At 44.6% G+C, this 23,937-nt stretch overlaps 1 protein-coding gene across 3 annotated transcripts; it reads right to left on the bottom strand.

The window, feature by feature from the left end:
• Positions 1–7,498: 7,498 nt before the first annotated feature.
• LOC120049762 (leukotriene B4 receptor 1-like) lies at positions 7,499–16,154 on the bottom strand. 3 transcript variants are annotated; one of them, XM_038996154.1, is made up of 5 exons: positions 15,885–16,153; positions 14,009–14,073; positions 9,556–10,121; positions 8,845–9,115; positions 7,499–8,717 (listed from the first exon to the last, which is right to left on the bottom strand). In XM_038996154.1, exons 3-5 carry the CDS (start codon positions 10,059–10,061, stop codon positions 8,334–8,336), a joined length of 1,161 nt encoding a protein of 386 aa, XP_038852082.1. In that variant the 5' UTR covers positions 10,062–10,121; positions 14,009–14,073; positions 15,885–16,153; the 3' UTR covers positions 7,499–8,333. The 3 variants fall into 3 exon arrangements, with proteins under 3 accessions (XP_038852082.1, XP_038852084.1, XP_038852083.1); XM_038996156.1 differs by lacking the exon at positions 14,009–14,073 and having other exon boundaries at positions 9,556–10,118; positions 15,885–16,154; XM_038996155.1 differs by lacking the exon at positions 14,009–14,073 and having other exon boundaries at positions 15,885–16,154.
• Between the last annotated feature and the right edge of the window lie 7,783 nt (positions 16,155–23,937).

Below are 23,937 nucleotides of genomic sequence, written 5' to 3' on the forward strand. Positions count from 1 at the left end.
CGTTCTGTCTCCTAGAGATGAACATACCTTGGTGCGAAAAGTGCAAATCAATCCCAGAACAACAGCAAAGGACCTTGTGAAGACGCCCGAGGAAACAGGTACAAAAGTATTTATATCCACAGTAAAACAAGTCCTATATCGACATAACCTGAAAGGCCGCTCAGCAAGGAAGAAGCCACTGCTCCAAAACTGCCATAAAAAAAGACAGACTACGGTTTGCAACTGCACATGGGGACAAAGATCGTACTTTTTGGAAAATGTCCTCTGGTCTGATGAAACAAAAATAGAACTGTTTGGCCATAATGATTATCGTTATGTTAGGAGGAAAAAAGGGGGGCTTGCGAGCCAAAGAACACAATCCCAACCGTGAAGCACTGGGGTGGCAGCATCATGTTGTGGGGGTGCTTTGCTGCAGGAGGGACTGGTGCACTTCACAAAATAGATGGCATCATGAGGATGGAAAATGATGTGGATATATTGAAGCAACATCTCAAGACATCAGTCAGGAAGTTAAAGCTTGGTCGCAAATGGGTCTTCCAACTGGACAATGACCCCAAGCACACTTCCAAAGTTGTTGCAAAATGGCTTAAGGACAACAAAGTCAAGGTATTGGAGTGGCCATCACAAAGCCCTGACCTCAATCCCATAGAAAAGTAGTGGGCAGAACTGAAAAAGCGTGTGCGAGCAAGGAGACCTACAAACCTGACTCAGTTACACCAGCTCTGTCAGGAGGAATGGGACAAAATTCACCCAACTTATTGTGGGAAGCTTGTGGAAGGCTACCCGAAACGTTTGACCCAAGTTACACAATTTAAAGGCAATGCTACCAAATACTAATTGAGTGTATGTAAACTTCTGACCCACTGGGAATGTGATGAAAGAAATAAAAGCTGAAATAAATCATTCTGTCTACTATTATTCTGACGTTTCACATTCTTAAAATAAAGTGGTGATCCTAACTGACCTAAGACCTAAAACCGGGAAGTTTTACTAGGATTAAATGTCAGGAATTGTGAAAAACTGAGTTTAAATGTATTTGGCTAAGGTGTATGTAAACTTCCGACTTCAACTGTACATTTCTAAGTGAAAAATCTGAGTCTCAGCATTTCATGCAATGATGTTTCATCTTGCATGCGCACCATCTCGTGTCAGTTAGATTTTTGAATCGGAATTGACACCATAGACAGCGTGTATGGCATTGTGTGGGCGAGAGGTTTGCTCTTGTCAACATTGTGAACAGAGTGCCCCATGGTGGCGGTGCGGTGAAGTTGTGGTATGGGCAGGCATAAGCTACGGACAACAAACACAATTGCATTTTATCAAATGGCAATTTGAATGCACAGAGGTACCATGACGAGATCCTGAGGCCCACTGTCGTGCAATTCATCCGCCGCCATCACCTCATTTTTCATAATAATAATGCACGGCCCCATGACGCAAGGATCTGTACACAATTCCTGGAAGCTGAAAATATCTTAGTTCTTCCATCGCCAGTCTGTTGTCCCCATATGCTTCAAGATGGCTACCATTGTTCCTGTACCCAAGAAGGCAAAGATAACTGAACTAAATGACTACCGACCCGTAGCACCCACTTCTGTCATCATGAAGTGCTTTGAGAGGTTAGTCAGGGATCATATCACCGCCACCTTACCAGCCACCCAGACCCACTTCATTTTGCAAACCGCTCCAACAGGTCCACAGATGACGCAATCGCCATTGCACTGCACACTGCCCTATGCCATCTGTACAAAAATAATACCTATGTAAGAATGCTGTTCATTGACTACAGCTCAGCATTCAACACCATAGTACCCTCCAAGCTCATTATCAAGCTGGAGGCCCTGTGTCTCAACCCCTCCCTGTGCAACCTGGTTCTGGACTTTCTGACGGACCGCCCCCAGGTGGTGAAGGTAGGAAACAACATCTCCACTTCGCTGACCCTCAACACTGGGGCCCCACCGGGGTGTGTGCTCAGCCCTCTCCTGTACTCCCTGTTCACCCACGACTGCGTGGCCATACACGCCTCCAACTCAATCATCAAGTTTGCCGACGACACTACAGTAGTGGGCTTGATCACCAACAACGACGAGACAGCCTACAGGGAAGAGGTGAGGGCACTCAGAGTGTGGTGTCATGAAAACAACCTCTCACTCAACGTCAACAAAACAAAGGAGATGATCGTTGACTTCAGGAAACAGCAGAGGGAGCACCCCCCTATCCACATATTAGGGACAGCAGTGGAGAAGGGGGAACGTTTTAAGTTCCTGGGTGTACACATCACAGACAAGCTGAAATGGTCCACCCACACAGACAGTGTGGTGAAGAAGGCGCAACAGCGCCTCTTCAACCTCAGGAGGCTGAAGAAATTTGGCTTATCACCCAAAACCCTGACAAACTTTTACAGATGCACAATCAAGAGCATCGTGTCAGGCTGTATCACAGCCTGGTACGGCAACTGCACCGCCCTCAACCGCAAGGCTCTCCAGAGGGTGGTACACAACGCATCACCGGGGGCAAACTACCTGCCCTCCATGACACCTACAGCACCCAATATCACAGGAAGGCCAAAAAGATCATCAAGGACAACAACCACTCGAGCCACTGCCTGTTCACACAGCTATCATCCAGAAGGCGAGGTCAGTACAGGTGCATCAAAGCTGGGACCGAGAGATTGAGAAACAGCTTCTATCTCAAGGCCATCAGACTGCTAAACAGCAATCACTAACTCAGAGAGGCTGCTGCCTACATTGAGACCCAATCACTGGACACTTTAATAAATGGATCGCTAGTCACTTTAAACAATGCCACTCTAAATAATACCACTTTAATAATGTCTACATATCTTACATTACTCATATCACATGTATATACTGTATTTTATACCACCTACTGCCCCTTGCCTATGCCGCTCGGCCATCGCTCATCTATATATTTATATGTAGATATTCTCATTCACCCCTTTAGATTTGTGTGTATTAGGTAGTTGTTGGGGAATTGTTAGATTACTTGTTAGATATTACTGCACTGTTGGAACTAGAAGCACAAGTATTTCGCTACACTCGCATTAACATCTGCTAACCATGTGTATGTGACCAATAAAATTGGATTTGCATACTTCTCTAAACTTTGACCTACCAGCACCATCACCCACTATCCCCAAGGCATCTCAACTTACCCTGTCCCAATGCTCAACTTACCCCGTACCCAGTGTAAGTTGTGCCAAGAGACAACCTTTTTTTTTTTGGAAAGGCTATGTTTTCAAAAATGTTATGTTTACATGAATTCTGATTATTTCCAAGGATACAAAACATCCTGAAATATATGTAGATATCTTTGTTAGGAATAATATAGTATTTCCCTTGATGTAGTGATGCTGAATGTAAAGACTTGCTCAACTTACCCCACTCTCCCTTACTATTGACACCTAAAGTACAAAGTTATCTAATGCATTCTGTTATTGCTTGTTACAGTATGCTATGTTTGTTGAAGTTAGTCACTGTATGTGATGTTTTAGAATCTGTGTGTTGAAAGCATTTGAATAATGGTGCATCAATAGCTGGCAACTGTTCCACACGGCTTCGCCTGCTCAGATATTTTGTAATAATTAACTATGATTATAATAATGAGATCATCGTGCAAATTCGAGTTTCCAAACACAGCTCAAGTCATTGGGATAAGTTGAGCCATTGTTTACATTCAGTTTCACCCCGTCAAGGTAAATATAGTATTCTTTCTAACAAAGATATCACTATATTCTTCAGGATGTTGTATATCCTTGGAAATAATCATAATCCATGTATATATCCATCCAATATTACAGTTTTGGAAAACATAGCTTGTATAAAAAATAAAAAATAAACTGGGTATGTATGGTGTAAGTTGAGCCGCTGTCACGTTCCTGACCTGTTTTCTGTTGTTTTGTATGTGTTAGTCGGTCAGGGCGTGAGTGTGGGTGGGCATTTCTATGTTATGTGTTTCTATGTTGGTAAATGGGTGACCTGATATGGTTCTCAATTAGAGGCAGGTGGTTTTCATCTCCTCTGATTGAGAACCATATTAAGGTAGGTGGTTTCACATTGTTTGTTTGTGGGTGATTGTCGCTGTGTCTGTGTTTATTGCACCACACGGTACTGTCTCGTCTCGTTCGTTCGTTCGTTCGTTCTTTCCTGTTCGTGCGTTCTTCATTTTATGTAGTTTGCATGTTCAGGTCAGTCTACGTTGTCTGTTTGTTATTTTGTATTTATCAAGTATAGTTCGGTTCAGTGTTCGTCTTGTCTAATAAATTCATGATGTCTACATACCTCGCTGCACATTGGTCTTCTGATCCCTCTCTCCTCTCCTCGTCTGAGGAGGAGGAATATGACGACTATCGTTACAGAATCACCCACCAAACTAGGATCAAGCAGCAGGGAAAAGGGCAGCGACAGCAACCGCAGAAATCCCAGGATTCATGGACATGGGAGGAGATCTTGAACGGAGAAGGACCCTGGGCACAGGCTGGGGAGTATCGCCGCCCCAAAGCTGAGCTGGAGGAAGCGAAAGCTGAGCGGCGGCGATATGAGGCAGCAGCAAGGCAGCGCGACAGGTACGAGAGGCAACCCCAGAATTTTTTTGGGGGGGGGCTAGAGAGGAGTGTGGCTAAGCCAGGTAGCAGACCTGAGCGCACTCCTCGTGCTTATTATAAGCAACGCGTCACTGGTCAGGCACCGTGTTATGCGGTTAAGCGCACGGTGTCGCCAGTGCGTGCCCATAGCCCGGTGCGCTATAGGGCAGCCCCCCGAAAGTGTCGTGTGAGTGTGGGCATCCAGCCGGGGCGTATCGTGCCTGCTCAGCGCGTCTGGTCTCCGGTACGCAGTTTCGGTCCAGGGTATCCTGCGCCGGCTCTGCGTGCTGTGTCTCCGGGGCGCTGGGAGGGTGCAGTGCGTCCTATGCCTACGCTCCGCTCGTACCGGGCAAATGTGGGAGTGGAGCCTAAGGGAGAGGTGCGCGTAGTAGGCACTAGATCTCCAGTGCTCATCCACAGCCCGGTTCAACCTGTGCCTGCACTCTGGAGGGTACGGGCTGGAATAGTACTCCAGCCTGGGGGAGTGGTGCAAAGGCTGCGCACCAGAGCTCCAGTGCTCCCCCACAGCCCGGTCCTTCAGGTGCCTCCTTTTAACATCAAGCCTCCTGTAGGTCTCTCCAGCCTGGTGGGTCCTGTGGCAGCCCCACGCACCAGGCTGTCTCTCCGTCTCCTCCCTACAGGTGTGCCCGTCTGTCCAGAGCCGTCCAGCCAGGACCAGCCAGAGCCGTCCAGCCAGGACCAGCCAGAGCCGTCCAGCCAGGACCAGCCAGAGCCGCCCAGCCAGGACCAGCCAGAGCCGTCCAGCCAGGACCAGCCAGAGCCGTCCAGCCAGGACCAGCCAGAGCCGTCCAGCCAGGACCAGCCAGAGCCGCCAGAGCCTTCCGCCAGACAGGATCCGCCAGAGCCTTCCGCCAGACAGGATCCGCCAGAGCCTTCCGCCAGACAGGATCCGCCAGAGCCTTCCGCCAGCCAGGATCCGCCAGAGCCTTCCGCCAGCCAGGATCCGCCAGAGCCTTCCGCCAGCCAGGATCCGCCAGAGCCTTCCGCCAGCCAGGATCCGCCAGAGCCTTCCGCCAGCCAGGATCCGCCAGAGCCTTCCGCCAGCCAGGATCCGCCAGAGCCTTCCGCCAGCCAGGATCCGCCAGAGCCTTCCGCCAGCCAGGATCCGCCAGAGCCAGCCAGCCAGGATCCGCCAGAGCCAGCCAGTCCGGAGCGGTCCCTCAGTCCGGGGCTGCCCCTAAGTCCAGCGGGACCCATGTCTAGGGTTCCCAGTCCAAGGTCGGTGGCGAGGGTCGCCACTTTGAGGAGGCTACGGAAGCTGGGATTGACTATGGTGGGGTGGGGACCTCGTCCAGAGCCTGAGCCACCACCGTGGTCAGATGCCCACCCAGACCCTCCCCTAGACTTTTGGTAGTGCGTCCGGAGTACGCACCTTGAGGGGGGGGGTTATGTCACGTTCCTGACCTGTTTTCTGTTGTTTTGTATGTGTTAGTCGGTCAGGGCGTGAGTGTGGGTGGGCATTTCTATGTTATGTGTTTCTATGTTGGTAAATGGGTGACCTGATATGGTTCTCAATTAGAGGCAGGTGGTTTTCATCTCCTCTGATTGAGAACCATATTAAGGTAGGTGGTTTCACATTGTTTGTTTGTGGGTGATTGTCGCTGTGTCTGTGTTTATTGCACCACACGGTACTGTCTCGTCTCGTTCGTTCGTTCTTTCCTGTTCGTGCGTTCTTCATTTTATGTAGTTTGCATGTTCAGGTCAGTCTACGTTGTCTGTTTGTTATTTTGTATTTATCAAGTATAGTTCGGTTCAGTGTTCGTCTTGTCTAATAAATTCATGATGTCTACATACAATCAATCAATCAATTTTATTTTATATAGCCCTTCGTACATCAGCTAATATCTCGAAGTGCTGTACAGAAACCCAGCCTAAAACCCCAAACAGCTAGTAATGCAGGTGTAGAAGCACGGTGGCTAGGAAAAACTCCCTAGAAAGGCCAAAACCTAGGAAGAAACCTAGAGAGGAACCAGGCTATGAGGGGTGGCCAGTCCTCTTCTGGCTGTGCCGGGTGGAGATTATAACAGAACTATGCCAAGATGTTCAAAAATGTTCATAAGTGACAAGCATGGTCAAATAATAATCATGAATAATTTTCAGTTGGCTTTTCATAGCTGATCATTAAGAGTTGAAAAACAACAGGTCTGGGACAGGTGGCGGTTCCATAACCGCAGGCAGAACAGCTGAAACTGGAATAGCAGCAAGGCCAGGCGGACTGGGGACAGCAAGGAGTCACCACGGGCGGCAGTCCCGACGCATGGTCCTAGGGCCCAGGTCCTCCGAGAGAAAGAAAGAGAGAAGGAGAAAATTAGAGAGAGCCAAGATTTTCAAAATGTTCATAAATGACAAGCATGGTCAAATAATAATCAGGAATAAATCTCAGTTGGCTTTTCATAGCCGATCATTAAGAGTTGAAAACAGCAGGTCTGGGACAGGTAGGGGTTCCATAACCGCAGGCAGAACAGTTGAAACTGGAATAGCAGCAAGGCCAGGCGGACTGGGGACAGCAAGGAGTCACCACGGCCGGTAGTCCCGACGTATGGTCCTAGGGCTCAGGTTCTCAGAGAGAAAGAGAGAACGAGAGAATTAGAGAGAGCATACTTAAATTCACACAGGACACTGGATAAGACAGGAGAAGTACTCCAGGTATAACCAACTGACCCTAGCCCCCCGACACATAAACTACTGCAGCATAAATACTGGAGGCTGAGACAGGAGCGGTCAATATATACATACCTCGCTGCACATTGGTCTTCTGATCCCTCTCTCCTCTCCTCGTCTGAGGAGGAGGAATATGACGACTATCGTTACAGCCGCAGGAAAGTGGTAAGTAAAGCTGCCAAAAAAAATCTGTACTGAATAAAATATTACCACTACCTTTTTAAAACCAAGTCTATCTTTATTTCCCAAACACGTATCAACAGAATTACAATCACTTTTTTCTCTTTAAATAATTTAAGCATATTTTAACACAGGCTAAATGCCTAACAAACACTTCTGTACTTTTTTAAAACACGTTTAACATAGGCAAGGCCCTGTTGTTACCTCATATCCCAGTGATAATGCCTTGCATTACGCATGAGAAGAAAACACTTCAATTTGCTCAACTAGCCATTGGCTCAACTTACCCCAAAACAAACATTGACTATATTAGCCCACACAACTACAAGGATGCACTTTCATGCTAGGTTTAGGACCTCATGTTGAAGCTTATCGAGACCAAAACTGATGTATAGAACAATCTGAAAATGATCTACTTTGGTTTAGATACAAGCATCATATAAACTCTAACACGATAAATTCATTTGACTTGGTGAAAATCCATTTTTTGGACCTAACTTGCTTTTCCCATGTGGTTTCTTCCTTCACGTACACCATAAAATATTGGGTCAAATTATTAATTTTGTGTATGGTTTCCGAGAAACAAGGGTGGCTCAACTTACCCCTTTGGCTCAAATTACCACACTCTCCCCTCTACCTTGCGTGTAAGTGTCTCGAACAATTCCTTCCCTTCTTCCTTGAAGAAATCGCTATACTGACTCGATTTGTCAACAGGTTAAAACATTAAGTGTATTTTATATTTTTATCCAGAAATTGCATGGAGGCAACCACAAACGCGAGCTATAAAGCACAAATTGTATCAAAGATCTGTGAAATACATTAAATACGGTTATCCTATGACTAGTACAGTAGGCCACAAAAAGTAACACTACTCCAACGGATCATTGGATGTCAAAGTCTTGAGCTCCGGCTTGGACTTAACCTTGACCTCGACTTCCTGCAGCTCCGTCACACTATTCCCATCCCCCTCCTTCCCCTTCCCCGACCGCCCCAGCTTGAGTGGGGCTGAAGAACCACTCCGGCTGGACTTTGTGCTGCGGGTAAAGGAGGCAGAGGTCCCTCCCTCAATGTTGGTGCCCTCGAAGAGCTTGGCCATGAAGCTGAGACCGGCCTGGCGGATGTGGGAGCTGCCAGCGAATACATACAGTACAGGGTTCACGCTGCTGCTCAGGAAAGCGAGCGCTGTGACGTTGGGACGGGCCACCGCGGCTGCTTTAAACAGAGTGTCGTTACCACCAAGTAGACCAATCACCTGAGAGAGAGGCAGATACAAGAGAGACAGATAGGGCTTATACCTGTTATTATACCTGTATGACACACAACAAATGAACTGCTTCATAATGTGCAGTAACTTGAAATACATTGGCAAACTCTCATACCTGTAAGATGTTGACCACGTGGTAGGGCAGCCAGAAGAGAGCGAAGGTGCCGATGATGAGGAGGATGAGACGGTTTCCCCGTCCCTTGTGCTGGAACATGGCCCTGCGTAGTCCACAGATGACAGAGGTGTAGCAGACGGTGATGAAAGTGAAGGGGAGGAAGAAGCCCAGGACGGTCTCAAACAGGTACTGGAACACCTGGTGACCCACACTTTTCCAGTGGTACGACATGCAGACGGTCACAGAGCTGTTCAAGTGCAGCTTCAGGTTACTAGGTATAGATAGATAGAGAGAGAGAGAGAGAGAGAGAGAGAGAAAGAGAGAGAGAGAGACATTTTATAACATGAAGGAGACATGATGGGTCTCATGGATGTTCCCCAGGACCACAGTGTGTGACTTGAGGAATGCATAAGGACAAAAGAGAGAGAGAGAGTTTGTTTGATTGAGACAATGGGAGTGTTCCAGGTTGTCTTTATTGCAGCCATACTTCGCAGGTTATTAGAGAAGTGTTTAAGAGCTCGGGAACTACAGAAATAAACAGCCTGTAATGCAAACAAAAATCTTCAGATCAGTATTGAAGAATGATAAGCCTTTTTGTTCGTGTAAGTGTATTTTAATATTTCCTCTCTCTCATGCCTCTCGCACACACACAACCCATACACACAACCCATACACACAACCCATACACACAACCCATACAAACAGCCCCACCTGCGATAGAAGGCCATGGGCAGTGCAAAGACGAAAGCCAGCACCCAGATCCCCAGTAGAACGGCCATCAGAGTTTTCTTTGTCCTCATCCTCTGGGCCAGGAAGGGCCTTGCGACGGCCAGCCAGCGATCCAAGCTCATCAGGCTGATCAGGTAGATGGACACGTTCATGTTGACACAGCACAGGTAGTGTACCAATTTACAGGCCACCGCCCCAAACTCCCAGCCTCGCCCGCCTGCCAGGAAGCGCAGGAAAAGCGGGGAGCTTAGCAACACCAACGCGTCGGCCACGGCGAGGTTTAAGACGAGCAGGCAGGTAACTGAACGATGCCTCACACGGCACAGCACCGACCACACAACAAACAGGTTACCGGGGAAACCGAAGACGAATGCTAGGACCAGGATGGAGATGCCGATCTGGTTTGATAGGTGAGAAAGGAGAGGAGGTGAGAGGAGAGGTGGAGGGGAGCTTGGGGGGCCAGCGGAGATGGAGAGGTCTGACGCCATTTTGGGAGGGAGTTGAAGAATCTGTGGTTTGTAGATCTTCGGGATTAGCAGTCCTCACTACTGTTGAATAGAATGACCAGAGAAATAAGAATTAGAACACATGGTATGAAATATAGATCTATGAATAGAAGAGAGAGAGACACAGAATGAGAGGACAACAATGGATATTACACAATTCCCAAAGAGAGTATCAATCAAATGTATCCATAAAACACTTTTTCATCAACATACAGTTGTCACAAAGTGCTTTATGGTTACCCAGCCTAGACCACAAAGAGCAAACAGAAGCTCTGCTTTTGTGTTCTGGCATAGATCAGTAAATGCATTTGCAGAAGTTGTACAAATGGGGAAAACATTTTGTAGCCTAGGGTTTGTGAAAAATGTGGCCTTTATAAACGCATTTCATGCAATTCTACATAATTTTAAATCAAAATGACAGGCTACTTTGACACTAACAAACTAAGAATCTGAGATCAATAAAAACAAACTTGTCTTCAATACATCAATAGCCTAGACCTAGGTGTGTGGAGACACATATTGTACAATACCAGGAGGAAATTACAGTCCTAAAAAAGCTTTCCAGTTTCACTCACTCACTGGCGATGTGCTCGTGGTAAAATGTATCTCTTGTTTTACTTGGTAAACAATGCTGTTTGCTCAATAGGTCTATTTGGAAGTTGAAAACTTGGTAGCCTACAGACAGAATAGTCTTCTCTTTTCAACAGAATCCATTTGCTTTCCAACCTGTATTTTTGCCGCGATTGTATCTGAAATATCAGTAAAGGCCTGTTTCGGCTGCATGACTGACAGATTTTCCGCGCATTCCCAACTGTAAGCTGTTTTGGCTGCATGACTGACAGATTTGCCGTGCAATCCCGACTGTAGGCATGCCTGGTGATTGCCCAGCTAGCAATGAGGTATCGGCCCAATTGATTGTATCAGCCCAGGAATCAGGTGTCAGACTCTGCCCGGAATCAAAATTAATGACTGCCCAGAATCCAGATTCTGGTAAGATGACGGCAAAGTCGGCTGAATTCCGGTAGACGGAAACGGCCCGATGTACTTGGGCCGTTTCCGTCTACCGGAATTCAGCCGACTTTGCCGTCATCTTACCAGAATCCCCCCAGAAGCAGCCCGATGCAAATTTAAATAAATGTATACAAAATTACCCGATTTAGTCATTTTAAATATTACCATTATACATTTTCTACATACAAAACATCTTGTGTAGGAGGAAACACCATACACCTGGTGACCGTGTCAGCGTGCATGCGCCTGGCCCGCCATAGGAGTCGCTACAGCGCGATGGGACAAAGACATCCCGGCCGGCCGGCCAAACCCTCCCCTAACTCGGACGACGCTGGGCCAAATGTGTGTCGCCTCATGGGTCTCCCGGGCACGGCCGGCACGGGTCTCGACCCAGCATCTGTAATGCTTATCAATTGCCCTGCACAAAGTATCAAAATACTACACAGGACTCTTAAAGAATTTTATTTAAATGTTAATTCTATTTTTTTTCTCACAGAAACAATGACAAAATATAGAAAAATAAATTATGGAATGTTAATTATATAAAGCAGCCCGTGTAATCATCTGCCAGAGAGTAGCCCCAATCATCCCGAGCCCCAAGTAATACATTTGGGCCAGATAACTCACACGGGAATCGGGCCAAGCCCCAAGTAATACATTTGGGCCAGATACCTCACACCGGAATCGGCCCGAGCTCAATCCCCGCATCCTAGCCATAAGTAATACTGCCGAAGGCGGCCCAGACTCGGGCCACGTGACGTCGGCCAATTCTGACTCTCAGCAGAGTGCCCCAGCTCTCAGCCGGAAGGAGTCAACTTGAATTAGCCAAATTTTTACATTGCAAACAGTGGAAATCAGGGCTGCAACTTTTGTTTTATAAGTGGGGGGGACATAATAATGCAAAAAATATATATACCTTTTTTTAGGGGGAAGATCAGCTTTAATATTGCAGATAGATTGTGGCTTCCATCAATGTAATTGTCCGCATCATTTCCAATCCCCCATATATTTTTGGGGTAAATATATACAGTACCAGTAACTGTCCAAACTTTTATATATTTTCCTTTATTATTTTTCTCTAACTCTACCATCCCTCCCCTACCTGGAGTAAACTAATGGACAACAACACTTAGGCTTCTACTTCCAGCCTATACATACTATATACATTTTACGGACACAGTATATTTTTCGGTAGTTATCTTCTGTTTGTTTTTAGTCCCATCCTTCAGCTCCACTCAACCCTTCTCATCTATCTGTGAACACCATCCAGTTTTTCAATTTCTATTTGCCATATATTTTTTAAACTGTGCTGTGATGTTTTACAAAAGTTCTGAACCTTTCTATTCTCATAGACTCAACATATTGTAAATAAAATAAAAACGTTTTTTGCTCAGAGTATTATTATATTATTGATCAATTGACTATGACTTTTTAAATCACCCAGCAGTGCTATTTTCAGAGGGGGACATAACTTGGCAGGAGTCTGGGGGCCCTCCCATTTTTGGGGGCATCTAAAGCACATTTCCTGCATTTCTACACAATCTATGGCCCTTCTAGCCATCTCTATGTAGAACAAAAAGTAAGCAAAAATTCCCACAGTCATCAAGCTAGGTAAGTGATTGACTGAACTAGATCCATGATAATTCAATAATCAGTATTGTGTTGCACCTTTAACCAATAGCCTAACAAATGAACAACTCTTACAAATAAAGTACAAAGACAACTTTTGATTGTCTTTAAGACATCCTCTATAACAAATTTCAGCCAGACCGCCCAGCCAACCCGAGCCGCTTACACGCACAACACCACCAGTCTAGTCAATAACTCAGTTCTCTCCCCAACACAACTTCCTTCTCATCTTTTTTTTTATATCTCAAGGGAAAGGTTTGGAAAACAAAAGCAGAATGAAAACACACATACACCTACAGATTAAGACACAGAAACAGTGTACCCTCCATATAATTCATATCATAGGCCTAATAGTACTGTAGAGCTCTTTTCACTTGTACACAATAGCTGGGTCACCCCATCCTGCCCCTAAGGGTCCACCACCCTGCAGCGCCCCAACCCAACACACCCCAATCAGCTTTAGGATCTTAGTGAAACATTCATTATTGTTTTCAGAGGTGTGTTAGGCCAAGGGCCGAGTGACAACAGTAGAGCAGACCCCCAAGGCCAGGACTGAGCAGCCCAGCAGCTAGGGATTGCCTAAATCTCCTCTGACGTGGACATGTTTTCAATAGGGACTCCTTTTGTCGTACAGTATTCCATATAAGGCATCCAAACCTTATGAAAGTTGCACAGTATACCCTTAATCTTAAAACAAATCTAGTGATACTGTACATAACTTGACATTTGTTCCATACATTGTGGAAGGATAACCAACCTTCCAATTAATGGCAATGCATTTATTAGCCGCTATAAATGCTTGGCTACACAGTATCTCCAGTATTAACATTTCCAAGCAAACAAAAACAGGGAGAATCTGTAGACTTGCTGAGATTAAAGAACATACTATTTGCCAGATTTCAGCCAGCCTTCACAAGACCATAACATATGCAAATATGTCTCCTTTTATGTTTTACACCTCCAGCAGAATAATACAATTTCTGAGTGCATGACAGTCAGTTTCACTGGCATATAGTACGTTCTATGGATGGTCTTAAACTGCAGTAGTTTATGTGTGAGATTATATGAACATGACCGGGCATTCTAACAGATCTGTATTCTCTCATCATTACCAGAAGCGTCTCCCAGGTCTTCCTCGCATTTTTGTGTTGTGTCATCGGGAAAAGCCTCTATCAACCCTTGATACAGTTTGGAAATCAACTTTGGGTGTTTGTCAGACTGCCTTAAAATAGCATCTGGCTTGTCCAGTGTTTACTGGACAGAGAGAAGAAAGTGTTGTATCTCCTCACCTCTGTCACAGACTGGTCTCCCCTAGCTTCCTGGCTGCTGAGACCCCTGTCACCATCTGATCCTCCTAAAATGAGGCATGACAAAGAATTACCTTGGTGTACATTTATACATTATATTATCCAAAAATGTAATGAATGGTTCAATAATTGAAATGACCATTATTCCCAGATCCCAGACGGTAGCTTTAAACGTAATCTGCTGTCCTGTAGCTACTGTAGGTCTACCCATCAATTCAAGATGGAACTTTGCATCATTCACTGAATATACTGCAAAATTCCCTTGAGCTCCGTAGACTGGTCTTCCCTGGCTGTCTTACACTACTGGGACCCCTGTCACAATCTGATCCCTTTAAGACATGATGAGCATAGTGTTGTGTACTGACTACACTAGAGGGCTGCATTTCCGTGGCATGCCTGCAGGTCCCGATCTTTCATGCTGCAGGCGGGAGCGGGCGGTCAGACAACTACTTTGGTGATTAAAATATTTTTGTTGTCCCACAGATTATTTTGAAACGGTCCTCTTTCTGCTTTGTATACGTTAGCCTACCTACTGTACGAGTTAGCTTAAAAACACATTTTTTGCATTATTCATACATTCAGAATCCGGTGCTTCACCTTCAGTAGCCTACCTCTCCTAGTTGGGCATGAGAGTTCAAGTACGCCTAGTATGTGTAGTCTCGTTGAAATAGTAGGCTGCCTGCATGGGTGGAGAATCACGTGTCAGTTAACTTGAATATGAAATTAACTTAAATACGATGAGACTGTAGTTTACTACAGTGTCTGCAAATAAATATTGATAATGAAAAGAAGTGGAGGGCACTCAACCAACGTGAGTAGAAGTGCAATCAACAAATTTAATCATGATTGAAAAGGCACAACAGGCACATAGGTTAGTCTACTATGGTGAGCGAGCATTGTGCCTTTTCATTTTCAATAAGTATGGATCACCCATTAATTTGTCTCTGCCTGCAAATCGTCCTCCTAAAAAGGTAGGCATTAACCTATAGTACTATGCAAAACGTAGGAAGTGTAGCTTATTCATTCACCTCAGTCGAGAGGGGATGAAACATTAACTAACGTTAATTGTCAGTTACAATACTAGCTCAGCACTGCGAATAAACACTAGTTTAGTTTTTTCTGTTGAGTTAATAAGCAGTTACCTTGCCAGCGTAAGGCATATCAGTCAACTAAAGAGTAGCCAGTTTCTGTTCCTTTTACAACTCGGTGAAAGAGCGCAACGCGTACACTGAACTATACCCAACTCTCCTGTGCTGGTCCAGCCAGCCTTCCAGAAGCTTTGCCTTCACACAGCCTGGCAGCCCACTCTGTGGTGTCCACGTGGTCTTAAATCCAGTCGGATAAACACTCCAAACAGCCTACCCGGCCGCTCGGGGGCATCCGCATGGTCCTAAAGCACACCGTTGCCTTGTTTTATATCACATTCCAATGATAAAACTGTCACTTGTCCCCCATGAAAGTTGCACCCCTGGTGGAAATGATTTTTCATGCCATGAGAGTTAAGGATCCTGGCAAATAGGTTCCGGAATGAAACAGTCCCAAATTTAGAGGTTCCGGATCCTGTTCCGGCAAGATCTGGTTCCAAATAAGCACTGGACAAAGGCCAGAGGGACTTGTTTACAGCTAGGTCCCTGTGGCTGTATTTCCATTCAGCATTGATAGGCATGCAAAGATCATGTACTTATCTTCAACACATCATCACATACAGCCATACACGCACATGGACATAACATCGTCACAAACAAGGGAAAATAAAACACACCTCCCCTCCGAAACGTTTCATTCTGGACACTATACACAATGTTTGTATCAACAAATATAAAAAATGTATATTGGCTTTACACTTCACAACGCTGACCTTTATGAGCTGGTTCACTTGTGGAGTTATCTTCGTTTTACCATTGATCTTCTCAGAGCAAATCCACAGGAAGTGCATTTGTTGGCTATTTTGTAAATGTTTTATCTGTCCGTCTATCTGACTGCCCGTCCGTCCATTTGCCTCCACGTCTCAGTCTTCCTTCTCTCCTCACTCTTGTACTCCTTCTGCCATTATTGCATCATGTTCTTGCACGCAAGAGAGGGGAAGCACTGGGGATATGATATCGCCACAAATAAGGAAGGAAGTCTGCGCTCACCCCATTTGAGCATGTTCAAATGCGATGATATCCTTCTGTTCCAACCTGGTCATTTATGTTGACACATCCTATTGCATTAAGCATATGCAATAACGTAACGTGTCATATATACGTCATACTGTTAAATATCCATCCGTCATTGTAGTCTGTTGTCTAAGAATAATAAGAATAAGAACACATGGTATGAAATATAGATCTATGAATAGAAGAGAGAGAGACACAGAATGAGAGGACAACAATGGATATTACACAATTCCCAAAGAGAGTATCAATCAAATGTATCCATAAAACACTTTTTCATCAACATACAGTTGTCACAAAGTGCTTTATGGTTACCCAGCCTAGACCACAAAGAGCAAACAGAAGCTCTGCTTTTGTGTTCTGGCATAGATCAGTAAATGCATTTGCAGAAGTTGTACAAATGGGGAAAACATTTTGTAGCCTAGGGTTTGTGAAAAATGTGGCCTTTATAAACGCATTTCATGCAATTCTACATAATTTTAAATCAAAATGACAGGCTACTTTGACACTAACAAACTAAGAATCTGAGATCAATAAAAACAAACTTGTCTTCAATACATCAATAGCCTAGACCTAGGTGTGTGGAGACACATATTGTACAATACCAGGAGGAAATTACAGTCCTAAAAAAGCTTTCCAGTTTCACTCACTCACTGGCGATGTGCTCGTGGTAAAATGTATCTCTTGTTTTACTTGGTAAACAATGCTGTTTGCTCAATAGGTCTATTTGGAAGTTGAAAACTTGGTAGCCTACAGACAGAATAGTCTTCTCTTTTCAACAGAATCCATTTGCTTTCCAACCTGTATTTTTGCCGCGATTGTATCTGAAATATCAGTAAAGGCCTGTTTCGGCTGCATGACTGACAGATTTTCCGCGCATTCCCAACTGTAAACTGTTTTGGCTGCATGACTGACAGATTTGCCGTGCAATCCCGACTGTAGGCATGCCTGGTGATTGCCCAGCTAGCAATGAGGTATCGGCCCAATTGATTGTATCAGCCCAGGAATCAGGTGTCAGACTCTGCCCGGAATCAAAATTAATGACTGCCCAGAATCCAGATTCTGGTAAGATGACGGCAAAGTCGGCTGAATTCCGGTAGACGGAAACGGCCCGATGTACTTGGGCCGTTTCCGTCTACCGGAATTCAGCCGACTTTGCCGTCATCTTACCAGAATCCCCCCAGAAGCAGCCCGATGAAAATTTAAATAAATGTATACAAAATTACCCGATTTAGTCATTTTAAATATTACCATTATACATTTTCTACATACAAAACATCTTGTGTAGGAGGAAACACCATACACCTGGTGACCGTGTCAGCGTGCATGCGCCTGGCCCGCCATAGGAGTCGCTACAGCGCGATGGGACAAAGACATCCCGGCCGGCCGGCCAAACCCTCCCCTAACTCGGACGACGCTGGGCCAAATGTGTGTCGCCTCATGGGACTCCCGGGCACGGCCGGCACGGGTCTCGACCCAGCATCTGTAATGCTTATCAATTGCCCTGCACAAAGTATCAAAATACTACACAGGACTCTTAAAGAATTTTATTTAAATGTTAATTCTATTTTTTTTCTCACAGAAACAATGACAAAATATAGAAAAATAAATTATGGAATGTTAATTATATAAAGCAGCCCGTGTAATCATCTGCCAGAGAGTAGCCCCAATCATCCCGAGCCCCAAGTAATACATTTGGGCCAGATAACTCACACGGGAATCGGGCCAAGCCCCAAGTAATACATTTGGGCCAGATACCTCACACCGGAATCGGCCCGAGCTCAATCCCCGCATCCTAGCCATAAGTAATACTGCCGAAGGCGGCCCAGACTCGGGCCACGTGACGTCGGCCAATTCTGACTCTCAGCAGAGTGCCCCAGCTCTCAGCCGGAAGGAGTCAACTTGAATTAGCCAAATTTTTACATTGCAAACAGTGGAAATCAGGGCTGCAACTTTTGTTTTATAAGTGGGGGGGACATAATAATGCAAAAAATATATATACCTTTTTTTAGGGGGAAGATCAGCTTTAATATTGCAGATAGATTGTGGCTTCCATCAATGTAATTGTCCGCATCATTTCCAATCCCCCATATATTTTTGGGGTAAATATATACAGTACCAGTAACTGTCCAAACTTTTATATATTTTCCTTTATTATTTTTCTCTTCTCTAATCGCGGCACATTTCCTGCATTTCTACACAATCTATGGCCCTTCTAGCCATCTCTATGTAGAACAAAAAGTAAGCAAAAATTCCCACAGTCATCAAGCTAGGTAAGTGATTGACTGAACTAGATCCATGATAATTCAATAATCAGTATTGTGTTGCACCTTTAACCAATAGCCTAACAAATGAACAACTCTTACAAATAAAGTACAAAGACAACTTTTGATTGTCTTTAAGACATCCTCTATAACAAATTTCAGCCAGACCGCCCAGCCAACCCGAGCCGCTTACACGCACAACACCACCAGTCTAGTCAATAACTCAGTTCTCTCCCCAACACAACTTCCTTCTCATCTTTTTTTTTATATCTCAAAGGAAAGGTTTGGAAAACAAAAGCAGAATGAAAACACACATACACCTACAGATTAAGACACAGAAACAGTGTACCCTCCATATAATTCATATCATAGGCCTAATAGTACTGTAGAGCTCTTTTCACTTGTACACAATAGCTGGGTCACCCCATCCTGCCCCTAAGGGTCCACCACCCTGCAGCGCCCCAACCCAACACACCCCAATCAGCTTTAGGATCTTAGTGAAACATTCATTATTGTTTTCAGAGGTGTGTTAGGCCAAGGGCCGAGTGACAACAGTAGAGCAGACCCCCAAGGCCAGGACTGAGCAGCCCAGCAGCTAGGGATTGCCTAAATCTCCTCTGACGTGGACATGTTTTCAATAGGGACTCCTTTTGTCGTACAGTATTCCATATAAGGCATCCAAACCTTATGAAAGTTGCACAGTATACCCTTAATCTTAAAACAAATCTAGTGATACTGTACATAACTTGACATTTGTTCCATACATTGTGGAAGGATAACCAACCTTCCAATTAATGGCAATGCATTTATTAGCCGCTATAAATGCTTGGCTACACAGTATCTCCAGTATTAACATTTCCAAGCAAACAAAAACAGGGAGAATCTGTAGACTTGCTGAGATTAAAGAACATACTATTTGCCAGATTTCAGCCAGCCTTCACAAGACCATAACATATGCAAATATGTCTCCTTTTATGTTTTACACCTCCAGCAGAATAATACAATTTCTGAGTGCATGACAGTCAGTTTCACTGGCATATAGTACGTTCTATGGATGGTCTTAAACTGCAGTAATTTATGTGTGAGATTATATGAACATGACCGGGCATTCTAACAGATCTGTATTCTCTCATCATTACCAGAAGCGTCTCCCAGGTCTTCCTTGCATTTTTGTGTTGTGTCATCGGGAAAAGCCTCTATCAACCCTTGATACAGTTTGGAAATCAACTTTGGGTGTTTGTCAGACTGCCTTAAAATAGCATCTGGCTTGTCCAGTGTTTACTGGACAGAGAGAAGAAAGTGTTGTATCTCCTCACCTCTGTCACAGACTGGTCTCCCCTAGCTTCCTGGCTGCTGAGACCCCTGTCACCATCTGATCCTCCTAAAATGAGGCATGACAAAGAATTACCTTGGTGTACATTTATACATTATATTATCCCAAAATTTAATGAATGGTTCAATAATTGAAATGACCATTATTCCCAGATCCCAGACGGTAGCTTTAAACGTAATCTGCTGTCCTGTAGCTACTGTAGGTCTACCCATCAATTCAAGATGGAACTTTGCATCATTCACTGAATATACTGCAAAATTCCCTTGAGCTCCGTAGACTGGTCTTCCCTGGCTGTCTTACACTACTGGGACCCCTGTCACAATCTGATCCCTTTAAGACATGATGAGCATAGTGTTGTGTACTGACTACACTAGAGGGCTGCATTTCCGTGGCATGCCTGCAGGTCCCGATCTTTCATGCTGCAGGCGGGAGCGGGCGGTCAGACAACTACTTTGGTGATTAAAATATTTTTGTTGTCCCACAGATTATTTTGAAACGGTCCTCTTTCTGCTTTGTATACGTTAGCCTACCTACTGTACGAGTTAGCCTAAAAACACATTTTTTGCATTATTCATACATTCAGAATCCGGTGCTTCACCTTCAGTAGCCTACCTCTCCTAGTTGGGCATGAGAGTTCAAGTACGCCTAGTATGTGTAGTCTCGTTGAAATAGTAGGCTGCCTGCATGGGTGGAGAATCACGTGTCAGTTAACTTGAATATGAAATTAACTTAAATACGATGAGACTGTAGTTTACTACAGTGTCTGCAAATAAATATTGATAATGAAAAGAAGTGGAGGGCACTCAACCAACGTGAGTAGAAGTGCAATCAACAAATTTAATCATGATTGAAAAGGCACAACAGGCACATAGGTTAGTCTACTATGGTGAGCGAGCATTGTGCCTTTTCATTTTCAATAAGTATGGATCACCCATTAATTTGTCTCTGCCTGCAAATCGTCCTCCTAAAAAGGTAGGCATTAACCTATAGTACTATGCAAAACGTAGGAAGTGTAGCTTATTCATTCACCTCAGTCGAGAGGGGATGAAACATTAACTAACGTTAATTGTCAGTTACAATACTAGCTCAGCACTGCGAATAAACACTAGTTTAGTTTTTTCTGTTGAGTTAATAAGCAGTTACCTTGCCAGCGTAAGGCATATCAGTCAACTAAAGAGTAGCCAGTTTCTGTTCCTTTTACAACTCGGTGAAAGAGCGCAACGCGTACACTGAACTATACCCAACTCTCCTGTGCTGGTCCAGCCAGCCTTCCAGAAGCTTTGCCTTCACACAGCCTGGCAGCCCACTCTGTGGTGTCCACGTGGTCTTAAATCCAGTCGGATAAACACTCCAAACAGCCTACCCGGCCGCTCGGGGGCATCCGCATGGTCCTAAAGCACACCGTTGCCTTGTTTTATATCACATTCCAATGATAAAACTGTCACTTGTCCCCCATGAAAGTTGCACCCCTGGTGGAAATGATTTTTCATGCCATGAGAGTTAAGGATCCTGGCAAATAGGTTCCGGAATGAAACAGTCCCAAATTTAGAGGTTCCGGATCCTGTTCCGGCAAGATTTGGTTCCAAATAAGCACTGGACAAAGGCCAGAGGGACTTGTTTACAGCTAGGTCCCTGTGGCTGTATTTCCATTCAGCATTGATAGGCATGCAAAGATCATGTACTTATCTTCAACACATCATCACATACAGCCATACACGCACATGGACATAACATCGTCACAAACAAGGGAAAATAAAACACACCTCCCCTCCGAAACGTTTCATTCTGGACACTATACACAATGTTTGTATCAACAAATATAAAAAATGTATATTGGCTTTACACTTCACAACGCTGACCTTTATGAGCTGGTTCACTTGTGGAGTTATCTTCGTTTTACCATTGATCTTCTCAGAGCAAATCCACAGGAAGTGCATTTGTTGGCTATTTTGTAAATGTTTTATCTGTCCGTCTATCTGACTGCCCGTCCGTCCATTTGCCTCCACGTCTCAGTCTTCCTTCTCTCCTCACTCTTGTACTCCTTCTGCCATTATTGCATCATGTTCTTGCACGCAAGAGAGGGGAAGCACTGGGGATATGATATCGCCACAAATAAGGAAGGAAGTCTGCGCTCACCCCATTTGAGCATGTTCAAATGCGATGATATCCTTCTGTTCCAACCTGGTCATTTATGTTGACACATCCTATTGCATTAAGCATATGCAATAACGTAACGTGTCATATATACGTCATACTGTTAAATATCCATCCGTCATTGTAGTCTGTTGTCTAAGAATAATAAGAATAAGAACACATGGTATGAAATATAGATCTATGAATAGAAGAGAGAGAGACACAGAATGAGAGGACAACAATGGATATTACACAATTCCCAAAGAGAGTATCAATCAAATGTATCCATAAAACACTTTTTCATCAACATACAGTTGTCACAAAGTGCTTTATGGTTACCCAGCCTAGACCACAAAGAGCAAACAGAAGCTCTGCTTTTGTGTTCTGGCATAGATCAGTAAATGCATTTGCAGAAGTTGTACAAATGGGGAAAACATTTTGTAGCCTAGGGTTTGTGAAAAATGTGGCCTTTATAAACGCATTTCATGCAATTCTACATAATTTTAAATCAAAATGACAGGCTACTTTGACACTAACAAACTAAGAATCTGAGATCAATAAAAACAAACTTGTCTTCAATACATCAATAGCCTAGACCTAGGTGTGTGGAGACACATATTGTACAATACCAGGAGGAAATTACAGTCCTAAAAAAGCTTTCCAGTTTCACTCACTCACTGGCGATGTGCTCGTGGTAAAATGTATCTCTTGTTTTACTTGGTAAACAATGCTGTTTGCTCAATAGGTCTATTTGGAAGTTGAAAACTTGGTAGCCTACAGACAGAATAGTCTTCTCTTTTCAACAGAATCCATTTGCTTTCCAACCTGTATTTTTGCCGCGATTGTATCTGAAATATCAGTAAAGGCCTGTTTCGGCTGCATGACTGACAGATTTTCCGCACATTCCCAACTGTAAACTGTTTTGGCTGCATGACTGACAGATTTGCCGTGCAATCCCGACTGTAGGCATGCCTGGTGATTGCCCAGCTAGCAATGAGGTATCGGCCCAATTGATTGTATCAGCCCAGGAATCAGGTGTCAGACTCTGCCCGGAATCAAAATTAATGACTGCCCAGAATCCAGATTCTGGTAAGATGACGGCAAAGTCGGCTGAATTCCGGTAGACGGAAACGGCCCGATGTACTTGGGCCGTTTCCGTCTACCGGAATTCAGCCGACTTTGCCGTCATCTTACCAGAATCCCCCCAGAAGCAGCCCGATGCAAATTTAAATAAATGTATACAAAATTACCCGATTTAGTCATTTTAAATATTACCATTATACATTTTCTACATACAAAACATCTTGTGTAGGAGGAAACACCATACACCTGGTGACCGTGTCAGCGTGCATGCGCCTGGCCCGCCATAGGAGTCGCTACAGCGCGATGGGACAAAGACATCCCGGCCGGCCGGCCAAACCCTCCCCTAACTCGGACGACGCTGGGCCAAATGTGTGTCGCCTCATGGGTCTCCCGGGCACGGCCGGCACGGGTCTCGACCCAGCATCTGTAATGCTTATCAATTGCCCTGCACAAAGTATCAAAATACTACACAGGACTCTTAAAGAATTTTATTTAAATGTTAATTCTATTTTTTTTCTCACAGAAACAATGACAAAATATAGAAAAATAAATTATGAAATGTTAATTATATAAAGCAGCCCGTGTAATCATCTGCCAGAGAGTAGCCCCAATCATCCCGAGCCCCAAGTAATACATTTGGGCCAGATAACTCACACGGGAATCGGGCCAAGCCCCAAGTAATACATTTGGGCCAGATACCTCACACCGGAATCGGCCCGAGCTCAATCCCCGCATCCTAGCCATAAGTAATACTGCCGAAGGCGGCCCAGACTCGGGCCACGTGACGTCGGCCAATTCTGACTCTCAGCAGAGTGCCCCAGCTCTCAGCCGGAAGGAGTCAACTTGAATTAGCCAAATTTTTACATTGCAAACAGTGGAAATCAGGGCTGCAACTTTTGTTTTATAAGTGGGGGGGACATAATAATGCAAAAAATATATATA

The sequence above is a fragment of the Salvelinus namaycush genome, chromosome 6 (assembly GCF_016432855.1).
Source record: "Salvelinus namaycush isolate Seneca chromosome 6, SaNama_1.0, whole genome shotgun sequence".
In the NCBI taxonomy this organism is placed as follows: Eukaryota; Metazoa; Chordata; class Actinopteri; order Salmoniformes; family Salmonidae; genus Salvelinus; species Salvelinus namaycush.

Coding starts and splice junctions, on each gene's coding strand:
- LOC120049762 (XM_038996156.1), bottom strand. CDS start 10,061: ATGGCGTCAGACCTCTCCATCTCCGCTGGCCCCCCAAGCTCCCCTCCA. Junction 9,116..9,555: donor CCCATGGCCTTCTATCGCAG/GTGGGGCTGTTT, acceptor ATCTATACCTAG/TAACCTGAAGCTGCACTTGA. Junction 8,718..8,844: donor ACGTGGTCAACATCTTACAG/GTATGAGAGTTT, acceptor CCTCTCTCTCAG/GTGATTGGTCTACTTGGTGG.